The sequence below is a fragment of the Cydia pomonella genome, chromosome 1, assembly GCF_033807575.1.
Source record: "Cydia pomonella isolate Wapato2018A chromosome 1, ilCydPomo1, whole genome shotgun sequence".
NCBI lineage: Eukaryota > Metazoa > Arthropoda > Insecta > Lepidoptera > Tortricidae > Cydia > Cydia pomonella.
This window is the reverse complement of record NC_084703.1, coordinates 45,848,693-45,861,989: the sequence shown is the minus strand read 5'-3', so window position 1 is coordinate 45,861,989 and position 13,297 is coordinate 45,848,693. Positions and strand designations below refer to the sequence as shown.

The 13,297-nt window shown below is 36.8% G+C and overlaps 1 protein-coding gene across 2 annotated transcripts; it reads left to right on the top strand.

Annotated features, from left to right (window-relative positions):
- The first annotated feature begins 1,011 nt into the window (after positions 1–1,011).
- On the top strand, positions 1,012–12,414 carry LOC133524966 (odorant receptor 49b-like). 2 transcript variants are annotated; one of them, XM_061861145.1, is made up of 9 exons: positions 1,012–1,195; positions 2,345–2,528; positions 3,181–3,439; positions 4,022–4,129; positions 4,912–5,147; positions 7,769–7,967; positions 8,842–8,906; positions 10,815–10,905; positions 11,393–12,414. In XM_061861145.1, the coding sequence occupies exons 2-9, from the start codon at positions 2,479–2,481 to the stop codon at positions 11,456–11,458; spliced, it is 1,074 nt and encodes a 357-aa protein (XP_061717129.1). In that variant the 5' UTR covers positions 1,012–1,195; positions 2,345–2,478; the 3' UTR covers positions 11,459–12,414. The 2 variants fall into 2 exon arrangements, with proteins under 2 accessions (XP_061717129.1, XP_061717121.1); XM_061861137.1 differs by having other exon boundaries at positions 1,016–1,195; positions 4,705–5,147; positions 11,393–12,407.
- Positions 12,415–13,297: the final 883 nt, after the last annotated feature.

Below are 13,297 nucleotides of genomic sequence, written 5' to 3'. Positions count from 1 at the left end.
CTTCTGTTGTGTAAACAAAAAAGAAGGAATGGAAAGATTTGCATGCTTCTGGTAAAGGAAGCTCTGTTAGTTGACTTGAGAGCGATCAGTCCGGTATTCCGATAGGTTGGAAGTTCAAGTTTTGCCCGAAGCGATGTTTTTTTTTTATATATAAAATAATTTTTGGTCAAAATTCATTTTTTGTACAAGCTTTTATCGCTGACTGTACTTTTCTTTCCACAGGCAACTAAATAATCATCGAGCCAATTCTAAAAACTCCAAACACAATTAGGTTGCGTTGTTTTATCACAGAGTTCCTTTGGCCACCTCCTGTCTCCATCATCAGATCCGCTCGATGGTACCATAATATTGCATTATCACCCGACTTGCATATGTATACAAAATTTCAGCTCAATTGGAAAAATGGAGGTGAGTCAAATTTAGCTTTTAAGATTTGACCCACACAAACATATATAATATGTACATACTAACAACGCAAGTTAAATAAAAGCTTGTAAAATACGAAATTTTCTATTTCCAAAATGAAAGTTTTCATGAGGTTTTTAGAATTGTCTCGTTGAGCTTCAGTTGCCTATGCCCTATGGAAAGAAAAGTGCAGCCAGTGATAAAAGCTTGTAACAAAAATGGTATTTTTGGCAAATACTATTTCAGTCTAAGTTTCGGATTTTTTCTATATGGAATTTTCGCAATTTAGAAAACTTTTCAACGGCACATAAGTATAGTCAAGTGTAAAAATATGGGTGTACACATCTTACTCAAAAATATGTCCCATAGCATCTTATTCCAGTGTAATAAGAGCGTACCACTAGTACCATATTTATGAGACGATTCTTTCGATACATATTTTTGCACTTGACTGTGCCTACAGTACAAATCGCCTATCGATACGATATTATAGTAAGTATCGTCAAGCACTAGATAGCGCTTGCTATAAAAATTCTTACGTCAGTAATTAAGTATATTTTTCTTGGAAATAATTAGTCAAGCGAAAAGACATATGAAAGAATAAATTCAGTTTTGCGTCGGAAAGTGCAAGTATTGAGCCACGTTAATACAACTAAAAAAAAAAACAACGGGTTGCACTCCGGGAGTGCCGGGAGAAGTGAAAACTTGAATATTAACGTTGTGCATTTTTGATATTTTGGAATGGTTAAGGAATAATTTTGCACGAATTGCTTTAATTATCAGTATAAAAGTACGATCATTTATGTGGTAAAATACAATATTAATTTATTACAATATTCATATATCGTACACAAACATGACAATTTATATTTTGTAACAGTTTTTCGATCAGGTCACGTCTCCGTCTTACTAATTTTCTATCTGACGAATCTGTCGGTCACGTGACCTGTCGCGAGTTTAACATTTTTACCCATCACAAAAAAAAGAAGTTTCGCACTTCCTTCTACAAGTAAAGCACTTCAAAAAAGCATGTATAGTTAGCATCAAATAAAATAGTGACAGCCAAAATGGGCATATATATAATATATGTATAGTACCTGGGCGAAGCTCGGTTATAACTATTTACTGTAATATGGTGGTGTATATGTGATAATCTTAATTACATTTTTTTTACTAAATTAAACTTGTCTAAAACAATAAAAATTAAACAATTATATAATATAAACTTGAACATAATATATAAAAAAAAAAACAAAAGTTAGTCACCGGGCGAGATTCGAACCCGTAACACTCGTTTCTAGCCGTCCGCGTCTTAACCCGCTGGACCAGACGGTCAGTGGCCGACATTACGAAATTAGCGACCATATTCTGCGTCGAAAGAAAAACGCATGAAAACTCGAAAACACGTGTTTTTTCAAACATAAGACTAATCTAGATCGATTGTATACCCCCAAAAACCCCCATACACCAAATTTCAGCGAAATCGTTAGAGCCGTTTCCGAGATCACAGAAATATATATATATATATATATATATATATATATATATATATATATATATATATATATATATGTATATATATATACAAGAATTGCTCGTTTAAAGGTATAAGATATATATATATACCTATTTTTTTATACTATATCAGTGACAACAACCATACGGCCCGCCCGATGGTAAGCAGTATCCGTAGCCTATGGATGCCTGCAACTCCAGCTCGCGTAGCCAACATGTTCGTTAAAGCTCCGTAGCGAACGACACGCAACTGTCACTGTCGCTCTAATATGGAACGTTGATACTGTTGATAGACAGAGATGACTACGCTACGCTACGGAGTGGTGGCTACGCTGAGCTGTAACATACGCGTATTCGATCAATTTCACAAAAAAAAAATTGTAAAATTGACCTTTTTAACATTTTTTCTTTCTTTTGGCCTCAGAAACACGTGGTTAAAATCACTCGGGTTCCTCCTGGGCGTCTTGTATATTTTGATTTAAGTATTTTATTGATACATTTTTATTTTATAAATTACCTAATTCAATTTGCCTGCAACGAAGTTGAAGACCGATAGAAATGGCTCCACCACGAGTGTTTCGTTCTTTGAAGAGATGGTTTGACGACAGGTTAGTTATTTGTATTATCGTCGATCGTGGGTTCAATTTAGGTAAGCGATATGTGTTTAACTGTTTAATTTGTTAAATATCAAAAAGTGGCGCCATCTAAAAGATCAAAGAGGCTGTCAACACCCAATGTCCTTGAAATTGATGTTACTTAAACAGTTTTTAAGAAAGACTATTTGTTTTAGTCAAGTAAGAAAGATATATGTTCATATTAATTATATTTCAAAGACCGTGGTTGTACTCGATACATGATTGAACGAAATCGGCTCGATAGAAAATAATTGCAAAGATTGGTCTTAAAATCACAATTAAACGGTTCTATGTCTTTATTGTTTTGACTTACGGGTCTTCAATTAAAATCACAATTTCAAAACATTTATATCTAAACCGCTGTTGAGTAAAACATTACACTAATAATCCACTTTTTTTTATTTAAATATTTTTCTTATAATTCCCTTGCCCAGGCCCAGTAATATGCGACAGTGCTATCTCATTTACTCCGATACAAATAGACAGTGTGCGCGCTTTAGGTATTGACAGCCTCTTAAACTTTAACCGCATCCTACTGGCTCCTCTTCTAAGTATGAACATAAAATTTCCTCTTCTCTTCTCGTCCTTTCAAAACAGCCATATTATAACATAATTTCGTTTTTAGCGACGCAAAACACCCACTGGAGTTCAACTATGTCCGACATCTGATCTTCTTGCTAAGCTTCATAGGATCTTGGCCTCACAAACAATTCGGACGTGACCGATTACACTTCGTTCTGTCCATATTCAACCTGTTCCTGATCGTTGTGGGCATAACCATATCCATTGCGGCTGTGGGATACATATGGAGTAAGAGGGAGACTATATCTTTCTATGATATGGGACATGTAATTTTGTGTATTTTGCTGGAGACTTTGTTTTTGGTAAGTGATAACTGTAATGACAGTTATTGCAGTGCTTCGCTATGTGCACGACTGTCACGCAACCTAGCATCCGCAAATCTAGGGAAAAACGTCAATTCACTACATGTTATAAAACTACTCCAAAACTAAAAATCACTGAACGGATTTTCATACGACTTTCATCTATCAATAGAGTGATTCTTGAGGAAGGTTTAGATATATAACTTGTTAAGGTTTTGTGTAAATTGGTTAGAATATGACGACGTTGTCGAAAAAAATCACGCTGGCTAGAAGATTTAATGGAATATGCTGCCTAATATGTTTGAGCTATAACAACACAAATATCGTCAGGTTCTCTCTTTCAACAGTCTAAAAAAAAAATTATACCTTATTATACCCATTCTTAACTCCTAGAAAAATATATTATAATATGTGACATTTTTAAAGCTAGAATCAATAATTATCAAATTAAATACGTTTCTTATATTAAGCATTTCATACAGATTACAATAGTTCCTTACAACTTACAATTTAAATAAATATTTCTGGAGTAATCGTAAATTAAATTTCCATTTCCATTAATTATAGAATTTTCGATTTCAGCAAAGACTAATGACGGGCCGAACGGAAAAGTATGGTGAGATTGTAAAGGATCTCCTGCTCAAATTTCATCTCTTTTATTTCCAGAGTCGATCGCAATACGCTTCTAAGGTTTGATATAGCTTTAATATTTTAATAATCTATTAATAAGATGTAATTATCTGTTTGTAATGTACTATTGATAGAATAGAGTTTTTAGCAATCTATTCTATCATATTTTCGAGTATTTGGAGTCTTCATTCTGACACTCTGTCTCGTTCGTAATTCTAAATTATTGTGATCTAACTTAAGTACCATAAAATGTGCACTTTGTTCCAAAATGAGCTCCATAATTCTAAATTCTTTTTAGCCTTTGAAATTATTCTATTGGACTATGTATGTTGATATATATATGCCAATTTAAAGTAGACCATCACTATTATCATTATGTAAACTTAAATGAAGTTATGGTACCTATAGTTTTCATATAGTAAAAACTGATGGTGCACAATTACCCAGTGGGGATCAAAGAAGGCACATCTTACGGTATTTTCAACACTTTAATCCTTAAGTGTTTAAGCTCTTAATAGACGCCCCAAAATTCTGAAGTCTTTTAAATGCACTCTCGTAATATTAAGTATTTTTTCACACACACTCGTACTCAACTTTCTCACATGTGCCTCATCATTTTACCCGTTACTTTCCAGGTGTACAAGCAGATTCAGTTCGTCTCAAAGATATTCACTATTTACGTCACCTGTCACCTTGTAACTGGATTCACCCTGTTTTCTTTCATGCCTTGGTACAATAACTATAAGAACGGAATGTTCAGCCGTGACCGCCCACCGAATAGGACTTTCGAACACTCCCTCTATTTCTACTGTTTCACTGACGAAGTCTATACAACCTTAAAGGGCTATTGGATTCTCTTCTCATTCAACGTCCCCACGTCCATCAATACCAGCAGCGGTATTCTCACCTTCGATCTTCTGCTCAGCCTAATTGTGTTCCAAATTTTGGGACATCTTATGATTATGAAACACGATTTGTTGAGCATACCTCCGACTACCGATAAATACTCGCCAGAGGAGAATATGCGAGTCAAAGAGACTTTGAAAGGAATCATCGATCACCACAACATAATTATAAAGTAAGTATATTCTCGTAAGTTACAAAGTAATTTCTTGAATTCACCGAATAAGACAAACAAACCGCAGAGAAGCCATACACATAGCCAAAACGTAATATATTTATCTTCTGGCAACATTAGATCCTGTGTGTCCTTTAACCTTTTGAACGCCGCTTAGGATGTCATCGGACGTGCCCGTGTCGCCGCCTATACTAAGTAATAACAAACTGTGTAGTGCTTGCCACATAACTTACGATAAAATATTTTATTGTTTATAGTTTACAGTGATTAACTTCATTTTTTACCACCTTATCATTAAAAAAAATATTATAATAATTAAATCACGTTTACCAATGTCTTTTTTATGGTTTCGTCCCTTTATTAATGGATTGAATCTGTGAATTTTACCAGCTATGCAAATTTATTGATGGACTTTGCTACATCACTATTATTTTTTATTTCGTATCTGTGACGTCATGAGCGGTCTACTATTTCAGACATTGGCGAAGGCTTCATTGTATTTTCGTTGATAAGTTGACACTAGTAGGGAGAGGATTGATCACATTAGAAACGTATCGAATCTGAAAATTTCAACGTTGTTTGGCATAATAAATCATAAAATTTTACACAGTAACACAATTCTTTTGATAAATAAATATTGTAAACTCAATATTATTATAGTATTCAAAGTTTTAAAACTACTAAACAGTACCTTCTTATATATTTTGTTGACCTAACATAACTTTGAAATATCGAGTAATCTACACCACTAAAATTTTCTAAGTTATATCTTTGACGTCACATGCGGTCTCATTTTTAAGACGACGGCGTAGTCTGTATTGATTATTATTGCGGAATATAATAACTTAGTAGGGATTACCGATGAACCACGATAACAGAGTCTCGCCTTATTTATCGATTCAAATATCTATCATCGATGAAAAAAACCGACTTCACGAAACCCTGGAAGGTAGGCACTAGTACAATTCAAATATATTTATTTCTAAGTTCAACTTTGAAAACGTCCAAGGACTCAATATGTCCAAGTGTCAAAATGTCCAAGGGTCAAAACATCCATGGAATCAAAATGTCCAAAGAGTAAATGGTAAAGTGGAACTGCTTGGATCGGGATCACAATGACAAGGATTAGGTACTCGATCATTTACTGCGAGGCCATCATGGCATGTCGTGTTGCTAGAGTCAAGTTTCTGGACGCTGAACGTGCACCTAGAACTGCAGAAGGAGTCTCTGCATGGCAATTGCGTATGAAGCGAATGTATCAACACTTGGTGTGGCTACTTAAGTCATTGGGTAACTTGATTCAGTTAAGGACAGATTCTGGTTACGGCAGATTATTTTTATGACAGATTCAGTCATGGAAAAAGTGTCTACCAAATCTATCATTCATGGATCTATAAAATATATTATATTAGCTAAGTAAGGTCAGTCGCATGCATAAATCTTACGTCGTAAATCTAAACATCGAATGAGAAAGTCGACGTAGATATTTCAATACCAATCATCGTCACATCACTGGTGTCTTTTAAATAAGACTTTGGCTACGAGACTTGGGGTAAAATCATACATAATCTAATGGTATAATTAAAGTTTATTTTCAACTAGAAAATATAATAAAATCAACAGATCAGTCTCACTGTTACTTAATTAACAATTACTGCGACTTACTTATGCAAAGAACCAAAGTAAACTTTTTTAAAGTAAAGAATGTCTTGAGAAAAACATGAAAAAAATTGTCTTATTTATCAGACTGCGGCGACACGAGCTGGGTATTGATTGTCTGATATATCAGACTACGGCGGTCAAAAGGTTAAACTATTTACCATTTGTTTCGTGAGTTGAAGAAAAAGAAGAGTCAGTATGGCGGGTGTACCAAAACAAATATAAGAATAGTACATTACTATAGAAGCCAGGAAACGAAGAGTTGCAGGCCAAGTAGATATATATAGACAGGGACACGTGACTGGCAGCCCCGTTTCCCGCTGAGATTTGTATCTTAGTGCATTTCTCAAAGTTGTAATGAAAAAAATTGTAGTCAATTTGTTTTATTCATTGGTTTACACAGCTATTTTATGATTGAATGCCAAGACGTTGTGTCACAATTTGACGTTAAAAAAGAAAAGAAGGCCTGGCTTTATGAAATTCCTTTATTAAAAGTTAGATTTTTCAAATCTGTGCGCCTACGTGGATGACATGAACTATATTTATGAAAATAGCTTGCCTTTAATATAGGACAATCTAATAATAATCACACCTGCAGTGGCAGCATGGTTTCATTTTTATCGCTTGTAACTATGCCCGTCACTTTCGCACTTACATACTTGATAGAACGTGACAGGCATGGTGAGTTGGTGACAAATGATACAGAGCCGATCATCTTAGCCCTACTGAACGTATATATTCGAGTTAGGGTTGGATCATACTTTGGTGCGTTTGGACTATACTTATAGTTAGTTATAATTGTTTTTAAATGCACACCGATCCTACTTTTAGTTTCTTTAATCTTATTATATTTCATTATGTTTCTCTGACCATGGGAACGTTTTATATCTCCAAACTTAATGTATTAACCGTGGATAATGTATTGAGACCTACTTTTTTTTTGTCTGTCTGAATTGTTACAGTTTCGTCGACAAGTGCTCCGACGCGTTTAGTGAATACCTCTTCATGTTTTACTTGCTCATGCAACTCCTTACCATCGTGGTGACGGTGGATTTGTCCACCTTCACTGCGGACGCGTTGGCCAAATACGGACCTCTGACGATCGCTATATATCAACCGCTGATCCAGATATCGATTCTTTTCGAAATGATAAGCACACAAGTAAGTACTTGAAATACTTATCTTTGATATTGGTTCTTCTTCCTCGCGTTGTCCGCGTTGCCATGGCTCATGGGAGCCTGGGGTCCGCTTGACAACTAATCCCAAGATTTGGCATAGGCACTAGTTTTTACGAAAGCTACTGCCATCTGACCTTCCAACCCAGAGGGTAAACTAGGCCTGGTTGGGATTAGTCCGGTTTCCTCACGATGTTTTCCTTCACCGAAAAGCGACTGGTAAATATCAAATGATATTTCGTACATAAGTTCCGAAAAACTCATTGGTACGAGCCGGGGTTTGAACCCGCGACCTCCGGATTGCAAGTCGCACACTCTTACCGCTAGGCCACCAGCGCTTGTATCTTTGATATTGGTTATAAAAACGAAAAGCAGAGGCATAATTATCAAATAGAATTTGAAATAGAGGTGGATTGTCAAAGAACATTTTGTAGCCACAGTAATGCCATCTTTAGACACATGATTAAAACTTTATGAACGCCATCTGACTTCGATTCTTGTTCGTTCACAGATATGTGTAAAATTTGTTAAATATCAAAAAGTGGTGCGCGGTAAAGCTCCTAGCCAGCATGTTTTTATTCCGACGGCATCGTCATTTTTCAACCAATTTACACAAAACCTTAACAAGTTATATACCTAAACTTCCTCAAGAATCACTCTATTGACAAATGAAAGCCGTATGAAAATCAGTTCAGCAGTTTTTAGTTTTGGAGTAGTGTTATAAGATGTAGTGTATCGATGTTTTGCGGGTTGTCTAGATTTGCGGATGCTAGATTGTGTGACAGTGCACATAGCGAATATCCAGCTCGTCATTCCTAAGAATAAATTTAAAAAAATAATGTTGTATTAATTGTTGTCAGAGCGAGAAACTTGTTGATGCCATATACGAGATTCCGTGGGAGTGCATGGATACGAGTAACCGCAGGTAAGGTACCATTTTTACAACATGTTAAATAAGTTTTTGGCAAAAATTTCATTTTTGGTACAAGCTTTTATCGCTGACTGTACTTTTCTTTCCACAGGCAACTAATACTCATCGAGCAAATTCTATAAACCCCAAACACAATTAGGTTGCGTTGTTTTTTCACAGAGTTCCTATGTCCACCTCTTGTCTCCATCATCAGATCAGCTCGATGGTACCATAATATTGCATTGTCACCAGACTTACATATGTGTGCAAATTTTCAGCTCAATCGGAAATCAGGAAGTGGATCAAATTTAACTTGCAAGATTTGATTACAAACAGACAACGGTCAGGTGAAAGTAAATAAAAGCTTGTAAGAGTGCATGTTCAGATAATTATAAGCATCTAGGCCGCTCCGATATATCTGATGGAACCAGTACATCTACTTGACAATCTTTAGGCATTAACCGTCTTGTTTATCTTATACCTTTAAGCGAGCAATTCTTGTATATATATAAATATATATATTTCTGTGATCTCGGAAACGGCTCTAACGATTTCGCTGAAATTTGGTATATGGGGGTTTTTGGGGGTATACAATCTATCTAGATTAGTCTTATGTTTGGGAAAACGCGTGTTTTCGAGTTTTCATGCGTTTTTCTTTCGACGCAGAATATGGTCGCTAATTTCGTGTTGCCGGCTACTGTCCGCCTAGTCCAGCGGGTTAAGACGCGGACTGCAAAACGAATGTTACGGGTTCGAATCTCGCCCGGTGATTAACTTTTGTTTTTTATTTTATTTGTTCAAGTTTATATATAATTTTTATTATTTTAGACAAGTTTAATTTAGTAAAAAAATGTAGTTAAGATTATTACTATAGACCACCATATTACAATAAATAGTTATAACCGAGCAAAGCTCGGTCGCCCAGGTACTAACTTTAATAAGTAATATTATAATAATTCTCGTTTTTGCATTTTTTTGTTTTGATACTTGCGACTGTTTTGAATTCACAGTTGGTTTCACTAGACTTAAATGGACCGGGACGTTGACCGTGATTACCTTGTGTATTGTTTTTGAGCTCTCGATATTTCAACGCAGTTACTTGCATCTTGTTCCGGGGTAACTGAAGATGGCGGGTGGGTGTTAAAGTTGTGTAGACCGCGCTCGTTCTACCTTCATGCGCGTTGGCTGCGTTAATTTTCAACGCTTTTTAGGGTTCCGTAGTCAACTAGGAACCCTTATAGTTTCGCCATGTCCGTCTGTCTGTCTGTCTGTCTGTCTGTCTGTCTGTCCGAGGCTTTGCTCCGTGTTCGTTAGTGCTAGAAAGCTGAAATTCGGCATGGATATATAAATCAATAAAGCCGACAAAGTCGTACAATAAAATCTAAAAATTTAATTTTTTTGAGGGTACCTCCCCTACACGTAAAGTGGGGGTGAATTTTTTTTTCTGCTTCAACCCTACAGTGTGGGATATCGTTGGAAAGGGCTTTCAAAACTAATAGGAGTCTTCAACAAACATTTTTTGATAAAGTGAATATATTCGGAGATAATAGCTCCGAAAGAAAAAAAAAATGTGTCCCCCCCCCTCTAACTTTTGAACCATAGGTCCAAAAAATATGAAAAAAATCGTGGAAGTAGAGCTTAAGAAAGACTTTAAATGAAAACTATAGCGGACATGATCAGTTTAGCTGTTTTTGAGTTATCGCAAAAAGTTTCCCCTTCATAGTAAAAAGACTTTAATTCGGTACTGATTATGCAAATTTGCCTATTTGTTAACTCGCGTGAAAGGTACCGTTTCATCCCTTGGACAATTTACTATACTTTAAGCTCCAGTTTAGCTTATTGTGACGGAAGAGTAACTACGGAACCCTACACTGAGCATGGCCCGACATGCTCTTGGCCGGTTTTTTATGCTTGTGTTCACAGGACGGTGATGTTCTTTCTGCTTCGTGCGCAAACGCCGGTGACGCTGAAGGCCGCCAAGATGGTGCCCGTTGGCGTAATGACTATGACCGCTGTAAGATTTTTCCATAGTTTTTTTGTTATACTACGTCGTTGGCATACAAGCATACGGCCCGCCTGATTGTAAGCAGTCTCTGTAGCCTATGGACATCTGCAACTCTAGAGGTGTTATATGCGCGTTGCTGACTCTAACACTCTGCACCCTCTCGTTGAACGCTGGCAACCTTACTCACCGGCAGTAACACAACACTTTGAGTAGGGTTTAGTGTTATTTGGCTGTGGTTTTCTGTAAGGTGGAGGTACTTCCCAAGTTGGGCTCTGTTCTAGATCTGGAATGACATCCGATGTGCTGTGCTCTACCACATAAAGCGAGATGGCATTCAAAGTGCCCCTACCTCTGCTTGTTATTGTTAACCATCCAAAGCTCGATGGACATCTGAATGAAGTCAAGAGTACTGGAATTGCCAGTTGGAAATGGTGAATTAGCGTAAATTAGCTTTTGTAACACAGGCCTCTTTTGTCTTACCCTTGCTATTTTTCAGGTACTGAAGACAACATTCTCCTATTACATGTTATTGAACGCCGTAGCTGAATCTGCTGAGCAGTAGATGGGTCTGCTTATAATCTACAGATTACCAAGTAGTTTCGGTTTCGGCAGGTTTCTTCAAGTATCGGCCGAAGGTTCGGTTTCGGCCAAAAACTGCCGAAACTTTCGGAAAATTGTATGTTTTCGCTTGGCCCAAACGGCCGGCGCGTCGCTGCACGCGATCCAAACAAATAAATATTATATTTCTTTACATGTTTTACAAAAAGGCTTTTTCTGGCTTCTGCCAGACGTCAGAAAATGTCTTCACCACACCAGCTGGTAAAGACTCTCGTGATGAAAGTTGCATTTTATCCACATGTGTGGCAAAGTAATCTAATGCAAATTTTGGTTTGTTTCCTTATGTTAGCTGGTAGAGTTGACTATCAAATGATGATTTTTTGCATGTTAAACATTTAATAACGTTGGGTTTGTTTTTTTTTTTATATTTTACGATTAGAATTTTTCTCGCGTTGGTGTGGTGTTTTTTTTTTAGTTTCGCTGGGTGGCAAATTTTGTTTAACCCACGTGCCTTGATACTCTCGCAACGATCGTGGCTCAGTATTGGAATCTTTCGCTTGCTCGGGTATCAACGTTGACACGAGCAGTTAAACAACAACTTTGCCCCCTTTTAAAACAAATAACTATACTTTCGATGCCTCGGCAACGATATATGTACTCGTACTATAACTGCACAAGTTCCAAACGCACTAACCAATGTAACTGCAATTCTCTAATTTTCTTTATATATATTTCTGTGTATTAAATTTATCTCCAAATTAATGTTATCATTATTTACTACGCTGTACATTCTCGGACTTTAATCGTTGAGCCAATTAGCGTTTTCTTTACATTGGTCATTTCATACCGTTAGTATTGAGAGCCATACTGTTAGTATTGAGAGTCATACCGTTAGTAAAGACAGTCACACAGTTAGTATCGAGAGTCATACCGTTAGTATTGACGGTCATTCCGTTAGTATTGAGAGCCATACCGTTAATAATGACAGTCACACTGTTAGTATTGACAGTCATTCCGTTAATGTTGAGAGTCATACCGTTCGTATTGAGAGTCATACCCTTAGTATTGGCAACCAAATTAGCTTGAATGTCTCAACAATGTAAGTCCGTGACCGTACAGAAAACCAGTTTTTATACCACGCATACGGGAAGACAGCGTAGTGATAAGAAGTCACCGTAGCCTATGGACTGCAACTGCAGGGGTGTTACATGAGCGTTTCCGACCCTTTAAAATCCCGAAATAATTTTGTCCGAAAATCTAAACAACTTCCTCTGATACGATTCTTGCATTGTCCCCTAACATTATAATGAATTTAAACCCCCCATAATGACAGCAATTTGTCACTATCAATTATCTGAACTCCTCAAGCCAGTAATGTCTTGGAGGGGACGTTTTTAGGCGTCGAATACGTTTTGTTTACTTCTTACTGATCACTTGATTTATCCAGTGTATCTTATCTTATGATTTTCCGGCCCTTGCATACTTCGACCCTTAGGGATCTTTTGTGTAACTAATTACCCCCTTAGGAAAGATCCGTCATCTACTCAAAAGCTTTTCCGACCGATCTCCATATGTCGGATGATGGAGCTCATGGGTAGCATTTTGAATTCCTTTAGTTCCAGATAGTCTGCTTCAAAGTCCTTCACTCTTTGTCTGGCGAGGGCGTGACATTCACACATACATACGTTCAGTACCTACATGTAACTTTAAGCTATCTAGATGATCTATTCACAGTCTGCAGCAGCACATATTTGCCTTCTTTGGCAACATAATGAGGAGAGAGAGCCTTGAAAAGCTGATCATTGTTGGAAACTCGGAGGGTAAACGAAGCCTCCACGGTCTC